This window comes from Gastrolobium bilobum, unplaced genomic scaffold, assembly GCF_033153095.1.
Source record: "Gastrolobium bilobum isolate Gb01-03AN ecotype WA unplaced genomic scaffold, APGP_CSIRO_Gbil_v1 utg4431, whole genome shotgun sequence".
NCBI classification, from domain to species: Eukaryota; Viridiplantae; Streptophyta; class Magnoliopsida; order Fabales; family Fabaceae; genus Gastrolobium; species Gastrolobium bilobum.
The window spans coordinates 62,115-82,198 of record NW_026899844.1 but is presented as its reverse complement, the minus strand read 5'-3'; the positions used below and the strand labels follow the sequence as shown (position 1 = coordinate 82,198).

The window sequence follows — 20,084 nt, the reverse complement described above, 5'->3', positions numbered from 1 at the left end:
TGAGTCTACGGAATTAGGCTTAGATTGAGCTTTGAAATTAATTAAATCGAACCTCCCAACTCTAATCATCTTCTTTTCTGTATACATCGAATTGAAATTTCCGTTCTAAGTCAAATTATATAGAATAGAAAAATAACTACTTTATACTATCTTTAATTAATTGTGAGCTTAGACTCAAAGAGTTATAATATAATTAGTAAAATAATTTAAATATTTAATTTTAAGTGAACCGGTATTATCATGTTAAACTTTGAATTTTTTTATTTTTTTTATCTTAAAGCAAATTTGTTTTCCGTAGTAGTTTACATTCCTCAAACTAAACAACAGCAGAATAAAATTAGAGCAATGCATTTTTTATTTAAAGTTTAAATATCCATTAAAGCAAATAACATATTGCTTCACACGTAAACATAACACATTCAGCACGATTTTTTTATTCAAATATATTACTCCTTAATTACGTGTATGTTATTAACAACATTTCAACGAAAGTGCAACTACGCCATGTTTTCTGATACATTATAATTACAACACTTGCACCCATGAACCAGAACTTGGTATACCTGCATGCACCACAAATAACATGTAATACCCCGGCGGTGCAATCTCCGGAGTCGATGGTCCCACCACGGTAGCATAATAAGTCTCTCCGGTCACATGCGTAACCGCAGTCAACTTCAACACCACCATTCTCTGATTCATACCTAAAGAGTGCGTCGTAAACGATGGTGACACGAGCCTAACCGATACTTCACTAGCCGAAGCATACTTGGTTACCGTGAAAGTGACATAATAGAAGACCCTGTACTCAAAAACATAGCTTGTGATGTACCTAATAGTTGGCCGAACCGGATCAAGCAAAGATGATAAATACGGTGGAGAAAAAGCTTCCAAGCTAAGATCAGTAGCGTACAAAACCCCAGTGAAATTGTAATATATATGTGGGTTGCTACCACCAACTAAGACTCTTCCATCTCTTAACAACACTGCTGAGGAATGATAAAGCCTAGGTCTCGAAGCAGGTAACATCACACGAAACCGCAACCGTGAGTCCATCTCAGATGGCCGGAATATAACCGGCGTCAGCACCGGTTGACGGCCGCGCTCCCACCCGGCTGTGCCTAACCCTACGCCGTTAATTATAATAACCTCGCCGTTAGGGAGAATTAGCATGTCTCCCATTGCTCTTGGCAATGGCATTTTCTCCATCACCCAATTAGGGTTTGCGTCAGTTACTTTAAGGCGTCCACAGTTGTTAAGGGTTTGCATGAAGTTTCCCTTTAAGGTACCCGCAAATGAGCCACGTGGCGCTCCTCCACAGACCATGATTTCAGCTTCGATATTAGAGCCTTTGTTTTCGTCTAGTGGGAGAAGAACTGATGAGCCTGAGCTTGGATAGTTACGAGGATCGCCACCTGGGATAGGAGGAAACTCTTTGACAACACGGTTTTGTTTATAGTCAAATAACACGGAACGTGTATTTGCGAAAATGAATAGGTTCCCATCAGGTAAAAGGTGAACAAAAGGGTACAAGTTGTTTTCGTATCGATCAGTAGTTTCTTGGAGAAAGCTAAGATGAATAGGTGAGGGAGGATTATTCTTATTGGGACTTCTAGGATAGAATTCATAACTGAATTGTCTTCTCCCTCCAACAATAATGATTCTACCATCTGGTAGTAATTGATTAGTTGCATACCATCTTCTTTGGGATAAGTAACTTGGGAATTCAACCCAATCACAGTTTTGGTCGAAGCATGGGGTAAACATGCGAATGCGATGGTCACCGTCGTTGTAACCACCAGTTTGTACCAGGGTACCGTTAGGGAGAACAGAACCTGAGGAACACCAAGTGTCTGTTTGTACCATTAACGGTCGGAACGTGTTTGTGTGTATGTCATATAACAGAGAGTGAGCAGTGCAATCAATTTTAAGGGCAGTATCTTGTGGGTCCATTCGACAACGGCCATTTGAAAGAGGGAGTTTTGAGGGTCCAAAATCGGTTCGGTCAAACATGACGATTTTGTCATTATGTAGAAGTTGCATGTGCATAGCTGAGATGCCAATGCTTGTTTGCAAGAGATTCCATTCTCCTTGATAGCCAAAGGGTGATGATGACAGAGTCTGAGCTACTACCGCTGCGACTTGAAAATATGGCAATGAAGATAGTATAAAGAGAATCAGGATACTCATGACAGTGCTCATTCGGGGTAAGCAAAGAGAAGGAGAAGCGTTGGAAGATTTTAGTTGAATTTACCAGTAAAAAGTTGGTGGGATTAACTGGGGGTTGAGTGATAGTAGGAACTGGAATTTATATTTTAAATGCACAGAATAAATAAATTGATATGCTGAGAAAAAAGAGGGTATCTTTGAAAGGAATGATGTAATTGGCAGCTAAAAGGGCACAACTCAAGGAATGCAGTTTAAGGCCAAGAAATATGAATTCTGAAACCTACACATTTTAAGGTGATTTTAAATCATGTTGTCCATATGTTCATAAAAAACTGGGCACCAGACTCATGATACGTAACTCTTCCATGTGTAGAGTTTAAACCTGCAGTGATATTGTCAATTATCAGCATCTAAACATTACGTGGAGTAGTGTAATTTTGAACTATCCCACATAGAATGGGGAAACTCACAAGAACCTTATATTTTTACCAACCCGTCGCTGGCACGGATCACCAAAATAAGAGATTTTTTTACTTTCGAGTTTCGACCATACATTGATTTAAGGATATAAGGTGATTGATTGTACATAATACTTCAGAAAATGGTTCACATATATTGTTAGTAATCTCGAATAACGGTTCTCTGTAGATCGGAATCACTAAGCTGAAAGATTTGGCACAACCTTCAATAGTACAAATTACAAACATGCAATTAATGTCTTGTAGACAAACAAAAAAGTAATGTATGATTTCCCAAAATAATCGCATATCCGTTTTTTTTTTATTTAAGACCAAGCAAGAAGACGTACGGATTCCTTTAAATATAAAGTAAACAAAAAATACCAGATAATTAGTTACACAACACCTCAAGAAGATCTGCAATACCTCAAAAAACATAGGGAATGAAACAGAAGAAGACTATAACTCCTTTAAAGGAAAATTTAAATGATTTTTCATCTAATTTTGTCTACCCTTGTATCTTCTGCTCGAAACTACAACCCATCCACAATATCTGCTTCACCTGCAACATTTGGCGCAGAGGCCAATTAACTAGCGAATTCATGTTTGATTCAGATAATGGAACGTGTCCACACTCCACATCCGTGTTAATTTGGAGAATTATCATCCCTAGTAACGTTTTCATCATTATCACCATCTTTCTCTAATCGTCTTCATAATTCACAATGTAGCACATCATAAATTTCAAACATTATGCTCCTCTCAAATTCGAAAAAAAAAAAAAATAGTATTGAATTGCATCACTTATAGAAAAAAATTGACTCCCTTAACTATATTTATTCCACCCACTTTTTTATGGTCAATATGTATGCCACTTATTTTTTTCTCTTGCCAAAAAAGTACATATTAGTGGAGTTCAAATTCAAGGGAAATGATCATCCAATTGTTGCTCAGCGTATACGTAAATAAGGAGAAATGTTTATACATCAAATAGTCCGGTGTTAGGAGAAAAACTGAAAAGTTGTTCAAGAATCAATACGTTGTTGTTGTGATTTTTGTTTCTATTTTTACTTTTTTTTTTTTGTGTGGTGGGGTGAGGAGGGTTACAAATGAGGTATAATACTAGAAATTAGAATGAAACCAATTCACATTTTATTACACATATATGCCACATGCAGATTAATTGCAAACAAAGTCATGTTTTCGAATTTTGGGAGAAAATAAAACAAAATTTCCTCCTAACTACCACCTTGGTAGCAACATGGTGGTTATTGCATATAAATGTACACACCAAATATACACAAGAATCTCTCACAATAAAGACTTGATTTGACCACCCCTTATTAGTTGGTCATGGTTTCTAAGCATCCCATTCAACTCGTTTGCAAACCTCTCCATATGGCTTTGGCTAGCAAGCTAATTGGCACCACTATGACATATATACTCTCCTTTATTATTCTGCTATGATATGTAAACGCTCGTCAATAGGCCTGAATAAGGAGAAACAGCGTTCCAGCCACCACGTTATTTAATGGGATCATAGTCCATTTGGCTTTGTTTTCCAACAGGAATTCCTCATATTTTGTAATGGAAGGTTCCTTTTCCCCAAGGGCCATTTCAGCTAAAGCATTTACGAATTTTGTAATACCGTATCCATCACTCATGCTTTGATTAATTCAATCGAAGGGTAAAAATGAAACCACCACATGCACTTTGTTAGAAATCAAATTTAACTTTTGCAACTATTCACCGTCATACTAGAATAATCAAGAGTTGCACAACCTGGAGAACTCTTGAAGTTATGAGTTGTCAAAAAGGTGTAGAGAATTCTGGAAAGGTATCCTGAGTTGAATTGGTCAAAGCAAAAGAATTAAACATAAAAGAAGAAGAAAGCACGTCGGTTGCTTAGTTGATTTGATCTAACAAAAATATGGAAAGTTGTAGAAAATGGTGAGCCAAGTCATAAGTAAACTATTAGTCATAGTTTGAATATTATATTATGTTTAACCGGCCATCAAGGTCGGTTGGTAAAGGCTATATATAGCGCTAGGGGTGTGCATGGAGCGGTTCATAACCGATTTTAACAAAAATCGAACAAAATCGATTTTAAACGGTTTGGTTTCAAACTGAACCGATTTTCTTCTTTTAAAACCGATTTTTAATTTTCTAAACCGGTTCCAAAATCGGTTTATGATTTATAACCGGTTTTGATTTAAAATCGATTAAACCGGTTTTGATTCAAAACCGGTTTTAAATCAAAACCGGTTATGAATCATAAATCGGTTTATCAAGTTCAAAATCATTTTTTTAACAAATTCAAAATCGGTTATTCACCATCATATCCAGATTTATCCCCTTAATTTCTCACCTCTTTATTTTGCTCTTAAGTCGCAACTCTAATTTTAATCACACTCCTTCACTTGTTTTGATCGCAAGTTTTTCACTCGTTAGGATACATTAATAACTCACGGTTTGATACTCGCAAGCTTCTCTTTTTTTTTTTCAAAAAAAAAAACTCACGGTTTGATCTAATTTCTTTAGCTTAAGCTTCTATATTTTATAGCCGCTTCTGTATTCTTTAGCTTAACTTTTTTTTACTAATTTATTGTTTGGAAGTTTGAGTCGATTGACTAATATAATAGACATGATAAAAGATAATACTTATTTGTTCTTTAATTGTAAAGTAGTTTGGTTATGGATAACCATGGATAACCAATTATTTTTTGGTTTGATTAATAACCAGTTTATAAATTAAAATGCAGTTTCATACGAAACCGGATTTTAAAAATAACTGGTTTTTAAAATGTGAAGCAGTTTGGTTATGGATCGGTTTGGTTCTTTTGGACATTTTGAACATTCCTATATAGGGTTGTGCGTGGAACACATCGGGTCAAATTTTTATGTTGAATCGATTCAACTTGGTTTTATAAGTCAGATATTTTGACTCGACCCAGTTTAATTTGATTTAAGTCAGTTCTGACTCGATTTGAATTTTTTTTAACTGGATAATATCTGATCTGACTTGGTTTCTAAAGTGGGTCTGACATGGTTTCAAAATTGGGTCAAATCTGACCTGACCCGCTTTTGACTTGGTTTCAAAACATTTTTTATTTGATTTTTTTATAATTATTGATTTAATTTTTAAACTCATGTAATTTAATTATCTATTTATTTTAAAATATATAAATTATATAATAAATTTGATATTTGTTGAATAAATACCAATTCTTAAAAAAAATGCTAATATTACTATTCCATGGTACTAATGAGTGTCATGGGTAGCTCATTCTCACTCATAATTGATATTTGTAATTAGCAATTATTATGATTTAATTGGATCACCAAAGAGCTCAAAATTGATGATAAATTAAAAAAAATCCAAACTTATTACAAAAAAATAAAAATAAAATAAAATAAAATAAAAATCCAAACTTAAAATTATCCTATAAAAAAACAAAAATGATTCAATGATTTTCCTGTCGGGTGCTCCATCATGTCCATTTACTAACTCGTCAGAATCGTCGGGTTTGGCCGTGGACCAGAGTTGGTGCCGTCGCAGATGGGCCTCAAGAGATTCTCGTAGCAACCTCGTCTTGAATGACGGCAAAACGAACGGTGTCAGTTACACGCTGTTTCAGAAAAACCCGTCGTCAGAAAACCCTGCAATCAACATATAAAGTATGTCTCCTTCTCCTTCCTCTTGAATGGCGTTAAACCCAGTCACAAAGCTTGCTGCTAACACCTATCTGCACATAAAGTAAACAACAAAACTCCATTAATGGTGGTTTCGTGTTCCACTAAAACAAAGCCAAAACAAGAACCTAAATTACTACTCTACTGTGATTTTTCTTGTAGATGGAGCGGAAGAGTGAAGACTCGAGAGTGAATGACCGAGAAAGATTGGGAGAAGAAAAAACCTAAGCACAAATTGCTTACCGTGATTTTTGATTTTTTTTCACAAAATGGGTCTGGGTCAAATTTTGAGTCAATGGGTCAATTATTAAAACAAGTCAAGTCTAAAACTGACCCAAATATAAGTCGGTCAATATTTAAATCTAATTTAAAAAATAAGTATTTATGGGTTAGATCAAGGACAAGACAACTGAATCAGTTTTTTTGCACACCCCTGCCTATATATGTGTGTGATATGGGTAGGAGTAGTATAGGATGAAAAAGCATATGTAAGAGAGTAAGTGTTGTAGCACTTAGATGAAAAAAAATTAAAGACAATTAGAAAAGAAAAAATAGAGTTGTGTTTGGAGAGATGTTAGAGAGAAGAAAGTTGAGTTTGAGAAAGAGTTATCTTGAGAGAAAAATTAGTTAGTGTTACAACACTTGTGTTTTATTTTGTAAAAGTTTGATATACTTTATCTATATTTTTTATTCCATCTCCAACACACTTGAGGCGTGTCATCTATAGTTAGTATTCATATATAATCATCCAAATATAGGGTTGTGCGTGGGTCAGGTCGGTCAGGTTTTTGTCCGACTCGACCCAACTTAGTTTTTATAGGTCAGGTATTTTGACCCGACCCGCTTTAATTTGATCCAAGTTAGGTCTGACTTGGTTTGGGTTTTGTTGAACTAGTTTAGAATTGGAACAGATCTGACCTGACTTGGTTTCTGAAGTGGGTCTGACTTGGTTCCTGAAGTGGGTCAAATCTGACCTGACCCGTTTTTGACTTGGTTTCTTCACAAAATTTCGTCGAAATTTCTACATTGCAAATGACGAGAATTTCGCCACAATATTATTTTTTCGTCGGAATACTTTTTGTCGAAAAGCAACGAAATTTTTTCTCTAATGAAAATTTTTACAAAAAAAATTTTTCTATCGAAATTTAGTTTCCGTCAAAAGTTTTGACGAAAATGATTTCTTCTATCAAATGTTTTAAACGAAAAAAAATTCTATCAAAAATTTTGACGGAATGTTTTTCGTTCAAAATTTCGATGGGAATGTGTTCTGACGAAAATTTCAACGTAAATTGTTTCAAGAAAAAAGTTTCATTCGAAACTTTCGACGAAATTTAGATTCTCTAAAGAATTTTTACAGAATATTTTTTCCGTCAAAATTTTTTATCGAATTGTTTTTTTACAGAAATGTGTTTCGTAGAAATTTTTGATGGAAATATTTTTTATAAAAAAACTTGACGAAAAAATTTAGTTGAAAATTTTCGATGAAAATGTGTTTCGCTAAAAAATTTGACGAATTTTTTTTTTTTGTCAAAAAGTTTAACGAAAATTTTTCCGTCAAAAACTTTCGCCGAAAATTTGAAATCTGTATTTTTTATAAAAAAACTTTCGCCGAAAATTTTTCCGTCAATATTTTTCGTCAAAAAATTTTGCGAAAATTTTTTATGCAAATATTTTTCGTAAAAAAATTTGACGTAATTGTTTTACGTTAAAACTTTTCTTTTAATGTAATTGTGATTTTTTTTCACATAATGGGTATGGGTCAAGTTTTGGGTCAATGGGTTAATATTAAAACAAGTCGAGTCTAAAACTGACTCAAATAAAGGTGGGTCAGTATTTAAACCAGTTCAAAACATATAGATATTTATGGATCAGATCAAGGTCGGGTCAAGGGCAGGGCAAGTGAACCAATTTTTTTGCACACCCCTATCCAAATATCAGGTTTTCATACACAACATATGCAAATATATATCCTCTAAATTATTTATTTATTTATTAACTGATCATCCTTAACAGTCTTTATTATACACCTTTATATTTTTTTCGCACATATAAACGTTTTTTTAATTTATACCAGAATTTTATTTTTAATTTTATTTTTTTATGTGTATGTATGGAGTAAATGAAGAATATGAATGTCCAACAAATATTTTTCGGCCTTATGTTTAATACTTGAACAAAATGAAAAAATAAAATAAAATTACTTCAACATAATATGTGAAGAATTTATTAAACTGGTACAGTTTAACAAAATGTTGTCAGAGACCCATAAGATGAAAAACTATAGTTAGTTACACTTAATATGTGAAGTATGTGCTTTATTAAGAAGAAGAAAAATCATATTATAATAAGACTCATTAGAGTATCAACTAGTGGCTTGCAAAAATAAGTGCAATAAAGTGTACGTAGTTAATAACACTTTATATATGAAGTATGCCTATAAAGATGAAAAGTTATGACTTGCACTTGCACTATATACCAACTAATTTATTATTTATGACCACCAAATATTTGGATCAATTGACAGAATTTTTTTTAATTTAATTAATAATCTTGAGATCGAGCTGGGTGTTCAAATCCTGATTAATCGGTGTTTGTTGGCCATAGGATACCAAATAATTTAATTAATCATCTTTAGTTGTGAGTTGTTAGATAAACAATTAAAATTTAAGTGTGAGTTATATGTATGTGAAAAATGTTTACATGAATTGAAAATTTCATATACTATTTAATGTTTTCAGGTGTCCCGAACTCTGGATTAGTCCCGTAAGTGGCTCAAAGAGTCGAACCCGTTGAGATACCGAGGGATTCTGATTTGCCTCGAAGAGGTAATTAGGATCAGTTTCCAAAAATAAAATAAAATATCTTTTAAATCTATGAAAAAAGTAAGAGAAACTATTTCTATAGTATTTTTTTTCCTATACTTACATAAAATTAAGTGGGTCTTAGTCATTAGTCTGTTACTCCCGTCGTATCTTTGATCCATTGAGCGAGAGCCTTTCTATTAGTGGTGGAGTCATTTGGTAATCAGCTGGTGCTAATTTTTAAAAATAATATAGATTTTCTTTAAAAATTATGATACAACCTTAGCATTGGTTGAATTTTTAAAAATAATATAACATTGGCACTAATTAAATTTTATCTAGTTGAGTCTTTTGACACTGACTGAGTTTTTCTTTTGGTTCCGCCACTGTCTTCCACAATCTCTCAAAGCACTATGACCAACTTTCGCCTCGTAAAGAGAATAGAGAGAAAATTTTAGCTGGATTTTTTTTTTTTTTGGTAGTTTAGTTGGATTCATTTATTTCTATGTAAATGTGATAAAAGAAATCTACTACAACAACAAAAACATTGAACTCAAAAAAGAAACATCTGGCTTTAGCTATAATTTAGTCATATTATATTAATAAATATATATATTTCCTCTCAAATCTCAATTATTTATATTTTTAAATTATTTATTTTTTGAATTTATTCTTACATTAAAATTTGTATTATCTCAGATTCTCAACTGCTCTACTCATATATATATATATACTAAATTAAAATATATTATGAATTAATTCTTAACTTATTATTTTTTATAAAAGAATATACACATTTCATTATTAGTTTATAATTAATATCACACTAATCCTATTTCTTATTTGATGTGAAAAAGTACCTAGAACGAAATACTGAAAATATCCTCTCAATATAATACATATAGATATAGGGTATAGTGAGATCACACAACTCACCAATAAAATTTAAAGGATACAGGTGTCGCCTATCTATGTTAATTTTTTTTGTAATATTTAATTATTTATTAATAAAATAAAATGATAAAAATTAAATTTATGATGAATTAATCATGAAAACTTTAATATTATTAAAAAGTTATTTTAACTTAAAAATTGAAATAATTAAATGAAAATATATTAATAATTTTATATTATATTTTCTTAACATAAATTATGACATTGGCATGGGAGACTTTGGGGGAGAAAAGCGGTGACACAGTCGCATAGGTGGTTGCTACATTGATTGAGGATGGGTCCGGCGCTGTGGATGCATCCGACCACGTACGTGATATGGTATGATGTACGGATACTGATATGGGACATAGGATACTACACGATGCGATACCTTGATATGTTAATTTTAAAAATGGCATATTTTGACATGTTGGGACATGTTTTGATATTAAATAATATTTTTAATATATATAATATAATTTATATTTAATACATATAACAGTTTATAATAAGTCATATAACCAATCAAATATTCAAATTTCATAACATAAATATAAAAAAAATAAAAAAATTCATACTTGTAAATTTTTCATGTCAAATTTCATAACAGAAAAAATTGATTTATAAATAATTTTTTTTATTTTTAGTTAATAAAATAAAATTAAGACTAAAAAAAAAACGTGTCGAAAAAGTTGGCTGTCGTCGGAAAAACATGTCGGAACGTGTCGAAAAGTTAATCACGTGTCCCACAATATTGATCATGTGTCGAAATATGTCAGACACGTGTCCGACACGAATTTTTTTAAAAAAAATGAGGTGTCCGGATATCTGAAATAATATGATTGAGGCTTAAGTAGCCACTAGTTTGTCAGAGCAAATCTTTGGTACATCGAAAATATCTATATCTTTAATAAAAATAAATTAAAATAAAATAGAAATATAAAAAAGAATTATAAAATTAAAGATAATATAATTATAATATAAATAATTATAAAAAATATTTTAGTTGTTGTCAAGATTTTTATTATTAATTATAAATATAAATATAAATAAAAAATAAAAAATTTATTATAAAATTTTTTAGTATTATACCTCATTTATAAAAAATATTTATATACAACTTTTATTATATATATAACATAATTATATATATATATATATAATTAGGTTATATATATATATAATAAAGTTGTATATAAATAATACGGGAGATGTTATGTTTATTATTGAAAATTTTTATTATTCTTACTACTAAATTAATTATCATTAATTTTTGCTAATCTAACAATTATATTTTATTAAGTCATCTTTATTATTTAATTATTAATTTTCAATAAATTATAATTTTTAGATTGACGAAATCAACGATTATTTATTTAGTAATAAAAATAATAATTTTTTTTCAGTAATAAGTATAATTGTTTTCAAATAATATTTTTGTTATTTTTATATTTTTAAAGTATACTAAATTGATGAACCAGTTTGCATAATGAATAGATCTTTTGTTTCAACTTTTAATAAAATTTAAACTAAATATTAAGAGTAGGGTTATAATGACAAACTTTTATTATTTTACAAATTTATAAATTACATTATTTCTGACTGATAATAATCTATTCAATAATATCTTAATATTATAAATATAATTTGTCAAAATTTATAAAAAAAATTTAAAAAAAAAATATAATTTGCCCCAAATCTTAATATTCAAAAGTAATGGTCAGCGAATATTTAAGAATTTCCCGATGAATAATGCACCACATGTATTGTCATGTGACGTATGTAAAGGACTTTTTGGTTTACTTAATTGATGTCACATAAACTTGCCTCACTCATTGTATTGCTGACATGTGACCCCTGACGGCCTGACTTCTGTTACTTTGTATTTTAATATTTCTCTCATCTCATGTTATTTTACATAATCTGATATAAATTATGCAAATTTCTTATTATTAGACAAAACCTAATAACGTATATCGAATCTTGTCTTGTGCATCATTGGCTTCAACAGGTCTTCATTCACATTGATGGCTTGTTATCAAATAATTGTACGAATGGATTCTGAAATGTAGGCCATCTAGGTTGAATGCTAACTCACAAAGAAAAATATCTTCGTTGTAATAGAGAGACTCTAGCTAGTACATCATTTATTAAAATTGAAAAATAAAATAAAAAATACTTAGACGTTATTTATTCTGTCCTTCTTAATCTGAATTCCACTTTTTTTTATTTTTTATTTTTAGGGTGTATTATTGATCATAATATTCTCCTAACCATGAATGGGCTTAGCTGGCTCTATTTGCTCTGGTTAGCTCTCCCACACTGTGATAAAGACATGTATCATGTGGTGGAGATTGCTTACTAGGGGAAGAGTGACCATTTTGTCACATTTGGCAAAAAAATTTATCAGACTGCTCGTCAACAGTAAATTTTGCCAAAATGTCACGCTGCATATTTCGTTACACTGTGTAGCGAAATATGTTTGCAAGTAATTCGCTATACAGTATAGCGAAATATGCCATGTCAGGATGCACAATCAGCAAAAAATGACATGTGTCAAGCAGGCAGAAATTCGCTACACTGTGTAGCAAATTATGCTTGAATTCTGCCTGCTTGACACGTGTCATTTTTACTGACTGTGCAGCCTGACATGACATATTTCGCTACACCGTGTAGCGAATTACTTGCAAACATATTTCGCTATACATTGTAGCGAAATATGCCGCGTGACATTTTGGCAAAATTTACTGTTGGCGTGGCAGTTTAATAAATTTTTTTATCAAGCGTTGCAAAATAATCACTGTTCCGCTTACTAGCGTTATCTAAAAGCTCAAAATTTGATTAGAGTAGGTGAGGGACGGAGGGCCTCTGTTATAAAAGATACGAAAAAATAGTTGTCTTTTTAAATGACACAATTTAAATTATTTCATTTTCACAAAGAGATGAAACACACTCTTTTATATTTTTTTGTCTATTCTCTCTCATCTTTTATCTATCTCTTTTTCTTATTTAAAATGACATAATTTTATATCTTTTAAAATGATAGACACTTTTTTCTAAAAGATAATTTTTCTAGAATCCATGCTTTAAATTTGGTCCGGTTATCGATTAGGTTGGAATGTTGGTTATTTGGTTATTGACACTGTGACTGAACCCGTTAATTCGAATAAATATATATAAATTATATTTAAAATTTAAAATTTCAAAGACATACTAAAATACATATAAAAAATAATATTACTTCCAAATACCCTATCAAAAACAAGAATCACACACCATATGTTTTCAATAAAAGAAAAGCAATTCCATTCTCCAACAAAAATCTATGTCTATTACAAATCCCGCATATAAAGTTTTTGATAATCAAAACTAATATAAGATATTTCTGGATTAAAATTATATTTAGAATGTGTGGACAGTAATGGAAGAATGCCAATTGTCAAAAACTAGGCCCCTCAAAAGCTAGGATGTGTAAACAGCAATAGATATTACATAGAGGAAAATATTCTTACTATCAAAATTTTCTACTACTAACTTACTACCTATATAATCACCATTGAATCAAAGAGAAAATGCTAAAAAATTTTTGCAAAAGAGAAAATATTAATCCAATGATGATTAGATAGGTAGTGAGTTGATAGTAAAAATTTTGGTAATAAGAATATCCCTCCTCTATATTACAAACACTACTCCCCTTTGCTACTGTTCCTTTCTACTTTCTTTCTTCATTATTTTTTTTTTAAAAATTAAATTAATCTTGACCACACTTTCAGTACTGGATATAGGGGTGGCAATACGGGTCAACCCGACACGACACGACACGAAACGTTTTTAACCCGTACACTATTTGACACGACCCTGACACGACCCGTTTTGTAAACGGGTCATAAAACACAAACCCTGACACGACCCGTTGCGGGTCACGGGTCGACACGCAAAATTTAAAATTTAAAAAAAAAGTGGGATTTTTTGAAAAATAGATAAATTAAAAACAATAAAAAATAAAAATAAAAATAAAAAAAGATTAGCTTCTGCTTTTTGAGATTTTTAGTTCCTTCTATTTTTTTCTATACTAAACAATGACTATATATATCAATATATAAATGAATAAAAATAATAATATAATAAAATATTTAATAAAAAATGACACTGTGCGGGTTGACACGCGAACCCGCGGGTTGACACGTGACCCGACACGAAAATAAACGGGTCACATTTACACAACCCTGACATGACCCGCCCTGACCCGCGAGTTGACACGACACGTGATTTGGCGGGTCGGATCACGGGTCAACCCACGGGTCAATACCTGTATTGCCACCCCTAACTGGATAACAAGCTCATGTTGAATAGCAATCTGGACAACACCTAAAACATGGAATATTCTAACTAAATTAAAGTACCCAAAATTTAGTTTACGTCTTTTTTCCATATCTCTTTTTATGAATAATTTCATGATACTCATCTATTTAGGTGTAAGTTTTATAGCGTGAGCTATATACAGTAAATAATTCCTCAAAGGCTCAGACACAATAAAACATCCAATCAAATTTCTATACTGCAGCCAGAAAAGTATCTAGGTTTGAAAATAATAAAAGCTATAGTGGGAGCACACCTGTAATGGTAGGAAACTAGCAATACCCAGCAACAATAAATCAACCAGCGAAGCAGGGAAGCAACGGCAACAGGCACGCAGCAGTGGCAACAAGCTTGGAGCGGCGAGAATGAGACAATGGAATTACAAATTTCACTTCTAAGTAAGGTAAAAAGTTAAAACCCTAAGTTTTTCTTAACGACAACGAAACAAATATCGTTTAAAGAATTTTCCATTTTTTTTAAAGTTTTGATTCTTTGAGTTAGTTATGAGACTAATTTTTTTTGTAATATTTAATTATTTATTAATAAAATAAAATGATAAAAATTAAATTTATGATGAATTAATCATGAAAACTTTAATATTATTAAAAATTTATTTTAACTTAAAAATTGAAATAATTAAATGAAAATATATTAATAATTTTACATTATATTTTCTTAACATAAATTATGACATTGGCATGGGAGACTTTGGGGGAGAAAAGCGGTGACACAGTCACACAGGTGGTTGCTACATTGATTGAGGATGGGTCCGGGGCTGTGGATGCATCCGACCACGTGATATGCTATGATACACGGATACTGACATGAGACACAGGAGACGACACAACGTGATACCTCGATACATTAATTCTAAAAAATATCATATTTTGACATGTTGGGACATGTTTTGTTATTAAATAATATTTTTAATACATATAATATAATTTACATTTAATACATATAACAGTCCATAATAAGTCATATAACCAATCAAATATTCAAATTTCATAACATAAATATAAAAAATAAAAAAATTCATACCTTGTTAATTTTTCATGTCAAATTTCATAACAGAAAAAAATTGATTTATAAATAATTTTTTTTTATTTTTAGTTAATAAAATAAAATTAAAACTAAAAAAAAACGTGTCGAAAAAAGTTGATTGTCGTCGGAAAAACATGTCGAAGCGTGTCGAAAATTTAATCACGTGTTCCAAAATATTGATCACGTGTCAGAACATGTCGGATACGTGTCGGAACTTGTCAGACACGTGTCCGACACACATTTTTTTTTAAAAATAACGTGTCCGGGTACCTGAGATGATATGATTGAGGCTTAATTGTAGCCACTAGTTTGTTAGAGCAAATCTTTGCTACATCGAAAATATCTATATCTTTATTAAAAATAAAATAAATAAAATAAAAATATAAAATTAAAGATAATATAATTATAATATAAATAATTATAAAAATTATTTTAGTTGTTGTCAAGATTTTTATTATTAATTATAAATATAAATATAAATAAAAAATAAAAAATAAAAAATTTATTATAAAAAAGTTTAGTATTATACCTCATTTATAAAAAATATTTATATACAACTTTTATTATATATATAACATAATTATATATATATATATAATTATGTTATATATATATATATATATATATATATATATATATAAAGTTATATATAAATAATACGGGAGATGTTATGTTTATTATTGAAAAAATTTATTATTCTTACTACTAAATTAATTATCATTAATTTTCGCTAATCTAACAGTTATATTTTATTAGGTCACATTTATTATTTAATTATTAATTTATAATAAATTATAACTTTTAGATTGACGAAAATTAACGATTATTTATTTAGTAATAAGAATAATAATTTTTTTTCAGTAATAAGTATAATTGTTTTCAAATAATATTTTTGTTATTTTTATATTTTTAAAGTATACTAAATTGATGAACCAGTTTGCATAATGAATAGATCTTTTGTTTCAACTTTTAATAAAATTTAAACTAAATATTAAGAGTAGGGTTATAAAGACAAATTTTTATTTTTTTACAAATTTATAAATTACATTATATTTGTCTGATAATACTCTACTCAATAATATCTTAATATTATAAATATAATTTGTAAGAAATTATAAACAAAAATTTAAAAAAAAAATATAATTTGCCCCAAATCTTAATATTCAAAAGTAATGGTCAGCGAATATTTAAGAATTTCCCGATGAATAATGCACCACATGTATTGTCATGTGACGTATGTAAAGGACTTTTTGGTTTACTTAATTGATGTCACATAAACTTGCCTCACTCATTGTATTGCTGACATGTGACCCCTGACGGCCTGACTTCTGTTACTTTGTATTTTAATATTTCTCATCTCATGTTATTTTACATAATCTGATATAAATTATGCAAATTTCTTATTATTAGACAAAACCTAATAACGTATATCGAATCTTGTCTTGTGCATCATTGGCTTCAACAGGTCTTCATTCACATTGATGGCTTGTTATCAAATAATTGTACGAATGGATTCTGAAATGTAGGCCATCTAGGTTGAATGCTAACTCACAAAGAAAAATATCTTCGTTGTAATAGAGAGACTCTAGCTAGTACATCATTTATTAAAATTGAAAAATAAAATAAAATACTTAGACGTTATTTATTCTGTCCTTCTTAATCTGAATTCCACTTTTTTTTATTTTTTATTTTTAGGGTGTATTATTGATCATAATATTCTCCTAACCATGAATGGGCTTAGCTGGCTCTATTTGCTCTGGTTAGCTCTCCCACACTGTGATAAAGACATGTATCATGTGGTGGAGATTGCTTACTAGGGAAGAGTGATCATTTTGTCACACTTGGCAAAAAAAATTACCAGACTGTCACGTCAACAATAAATTTTGTCAAAATGCCACCGGCATATTTCGTTACACTGTGTAGCGAAATATGTTTGCAAATAATTCGCTACACAGTGTAGCAAAATATGCCATGTCAGGATGCACAGTCAGCAAAAAAGGACACGTGTCAAGCAGGTAGAAATTCGCTACACTGTGTAGCGAATTATGCTTGAATTCTGCCTGCTTGACACGTGTCATTTTTGCTGACTGTGCAGCCTGACATGACATATTTCGCTACACAGTGTAGCGAATTACTTGCAAACATATTTCGCTATACATTGTAGCGAAATATGCCGCGTCACATTTTTGCAAAATTTACTGTTGACGTGACAGCTTGGTAAAATTTTTTGCCAAGCGTGACAAAATAGTCACTGTTCCGCTTACTAGCGTTATCTAGAAGCTCAAAATTTGATTAGAGTAGGTGAGGGACCGAGGGCCTCTGCTATAAAAGATACGAAAAAATATTTGTCTTTTTAAATGATACAATTTATATTATTTCATTTTCACAAAGAGATGAAATACACACTTTTATATTTTTTTGTCTATTTTCTCTCCTTCTTTATCTATCTCTTTCTCTCATTTAAAATGACATAATTTTATATCTTTTAAAATGATACACACTTTTTTCTAAAAGATAATTTCTCTAGAATCAATTCTTTAAATTTGGTCCGGTTATCGATTAGGTTGGAATATTGGTTATTTGGTTATTGACACTGTGACTGAACCGGTTAATTCGAATAAATATATATAAATTATATTTAAAATTTCAAAGACATACTCAAGTACATATAAAAAATAATATTACTTCCAAATACCCTATCAAAAACAAGAACCACACACCATATGTTTTCAATAAAAGAAAAGCAATTCCATTCTCCAACAAAAATCTATGTCTATTACAAATCACGCATATAAATGTTTTTGATAATCAAAACTAATAAAAGATATTTCTGGATTAAAATTATATTTAGAATGTGTGGACAGTAATGGAAGAATGCCAATTGTCAAAAACTAGGCCCCTCAAAAGCTAGGATGTGTAAACAGCAATAGATATTATAGAGGGATATTCTTATTACTAAATTTTTTTACTATTAATTTACTACCTATATAATCACCATTGAATCAAAGAGAGAGAATGCTAAAAAGTTTTTGAAAAAGAGAAAATGTTAATCCAATGATAATTAGATAGGTAGTGAGTTGATAGTAAAAATTTTCGGTAATAAGAAAATCCCTCCTCTATGTTAAATACACTACTCCCCTTTGCTACTGTTCCTTTCTACTTTCTTTCTTCATTATTTTTTTAAAAAAAATTAAATTAATCTTGACCACACTTTCAGTACTGGATAACAAACTCATGTTGAATAGCAATCTTGACAACACCTAAAACATGGAATATTCTAACTAAAGTACCTAAAATTTAGTTTACGTCTTTTTTCCATTTCTCTTTTTATGAATAATTTCATGATACTCATCTATTTAGGTTTAAGTTTCTATAGCATGAGCTATATACAGTAAATAATTCCTCAAAGGCTCAGACACAATAAAACATCCAATCAAATTTCTATACTGCAGCCAGAAAAGTATCTAGGTTTGAAAATAATAAAAGCTATAGTGGGAGCACACCTGTAATGGTAGGAAACTAGCAATACCCAGCAACAATAAATCAACCAGCGAAGCAGGGAAGCAACGGCAACAGGCACGCAGCAGTGGCAACAAGCTTGGAGCGGCGAGAATGAGACAATGGAATTACAAATTTCACTTCTGAGTAAGGTAAAAAGTTAAAACCCTAAGTTTTTCTTAACGACAACGAAAAATATCGTTTAAAGAATTTTCCATTTTTTTTAAAGCTTTGACTCTTTGAGTCAGTTACGAAACTAACCCGAGTGGAGGGTAAGTCGAGAATTAAAGAATCATACCTCTCCCCAAAATAACATTGGTGGAAATTGAACCACGGTTCTTCCCGACCCACTCAACTTCACTGCACAACTGAGCTAATATCATTAGTTTCATATTTTAAAACTAAAAACAAATTTCTGACATATCATGTAACGACTTTATAAACATATCAAATTAAACAAAATTAAAAAAGCAAAACATAATTTAATACTAATGAGAAGTAGAATTTAATTATATATATTACGTTTTCATGATCAACTAAAATTTTCTTCAGCCTTCCAACGTGTTAAGAGTTTCACAATAAGCTAGACACGTAGATTGTGTGAGAGATTTAAGGAGATATACTTAATGAAAATCATCGCATACAGAAAATCTTGTGTTAAATCATCAATATAAAGAATAGACCCGCCGAAACCTATCTGAATTCATAAAAAAATTGATGAAAAAAAACTTGTGTGTTAATTTGTTATTATTAATCTTTCTAATCCGGACATGACTACGAGAGAGACAAAATTCTATGTGATATAAATGTGTAGCCAGAACTCAAACTCAAACACACTAATTAAATTAAAATAATTTATATAAATTGATCCATGTGTTTGATCTATAAAGCATTGATACTTCAAAAATCCTGACGTGTCGTGTCTGACACTTTTCAGACACTCTCCGACACTCCGACATCTCCCGACACTCTAACACGCATTATAAAAATTAAATTTTTTTTTTCAAAAGGTTGTATTGTGTTGAGTTTTTAGTTCCAACTATTAGATTCGTTGGCTTATGATTACTATTTTATTGAGTTTAATATAAGTATTTGGGATATCTTATGTTTCTTTGCAAAATTGATGAAT

General features: G+C 30.5%; 1 protein-coding gene across 1 annotated transcript; it reads right to left on the bottom strand.

The window, feature by feature from the left end:
- Positions 1-470: 470 nt before the first annotated feature.
- On the bottom strand, positions 471-2,202 carry LOC133293914 (aldehyde oxidase GLOX). The gene has a single exon (XM_061492537.1). The coding sequence runs from the start codon at positions 2,200-2,202 to the stop codon at positions 526-528; it is 1,677 nt and encodes a 558-aa protein (XP_061348521.1). The 3' UTR covers positions 471-525.
- Positions 2,203-20,084: the final 17,882 nt, after the last annotated feature.

Coding starts and splice junctions, on each gene's coding strand:
- LOC133293914 (XM_061492537.1), bottom strand. CDS start 2,202: ATGAGCACTGTCATGAGTATCCTGATTCTCTTTATACTATCTTCATTG.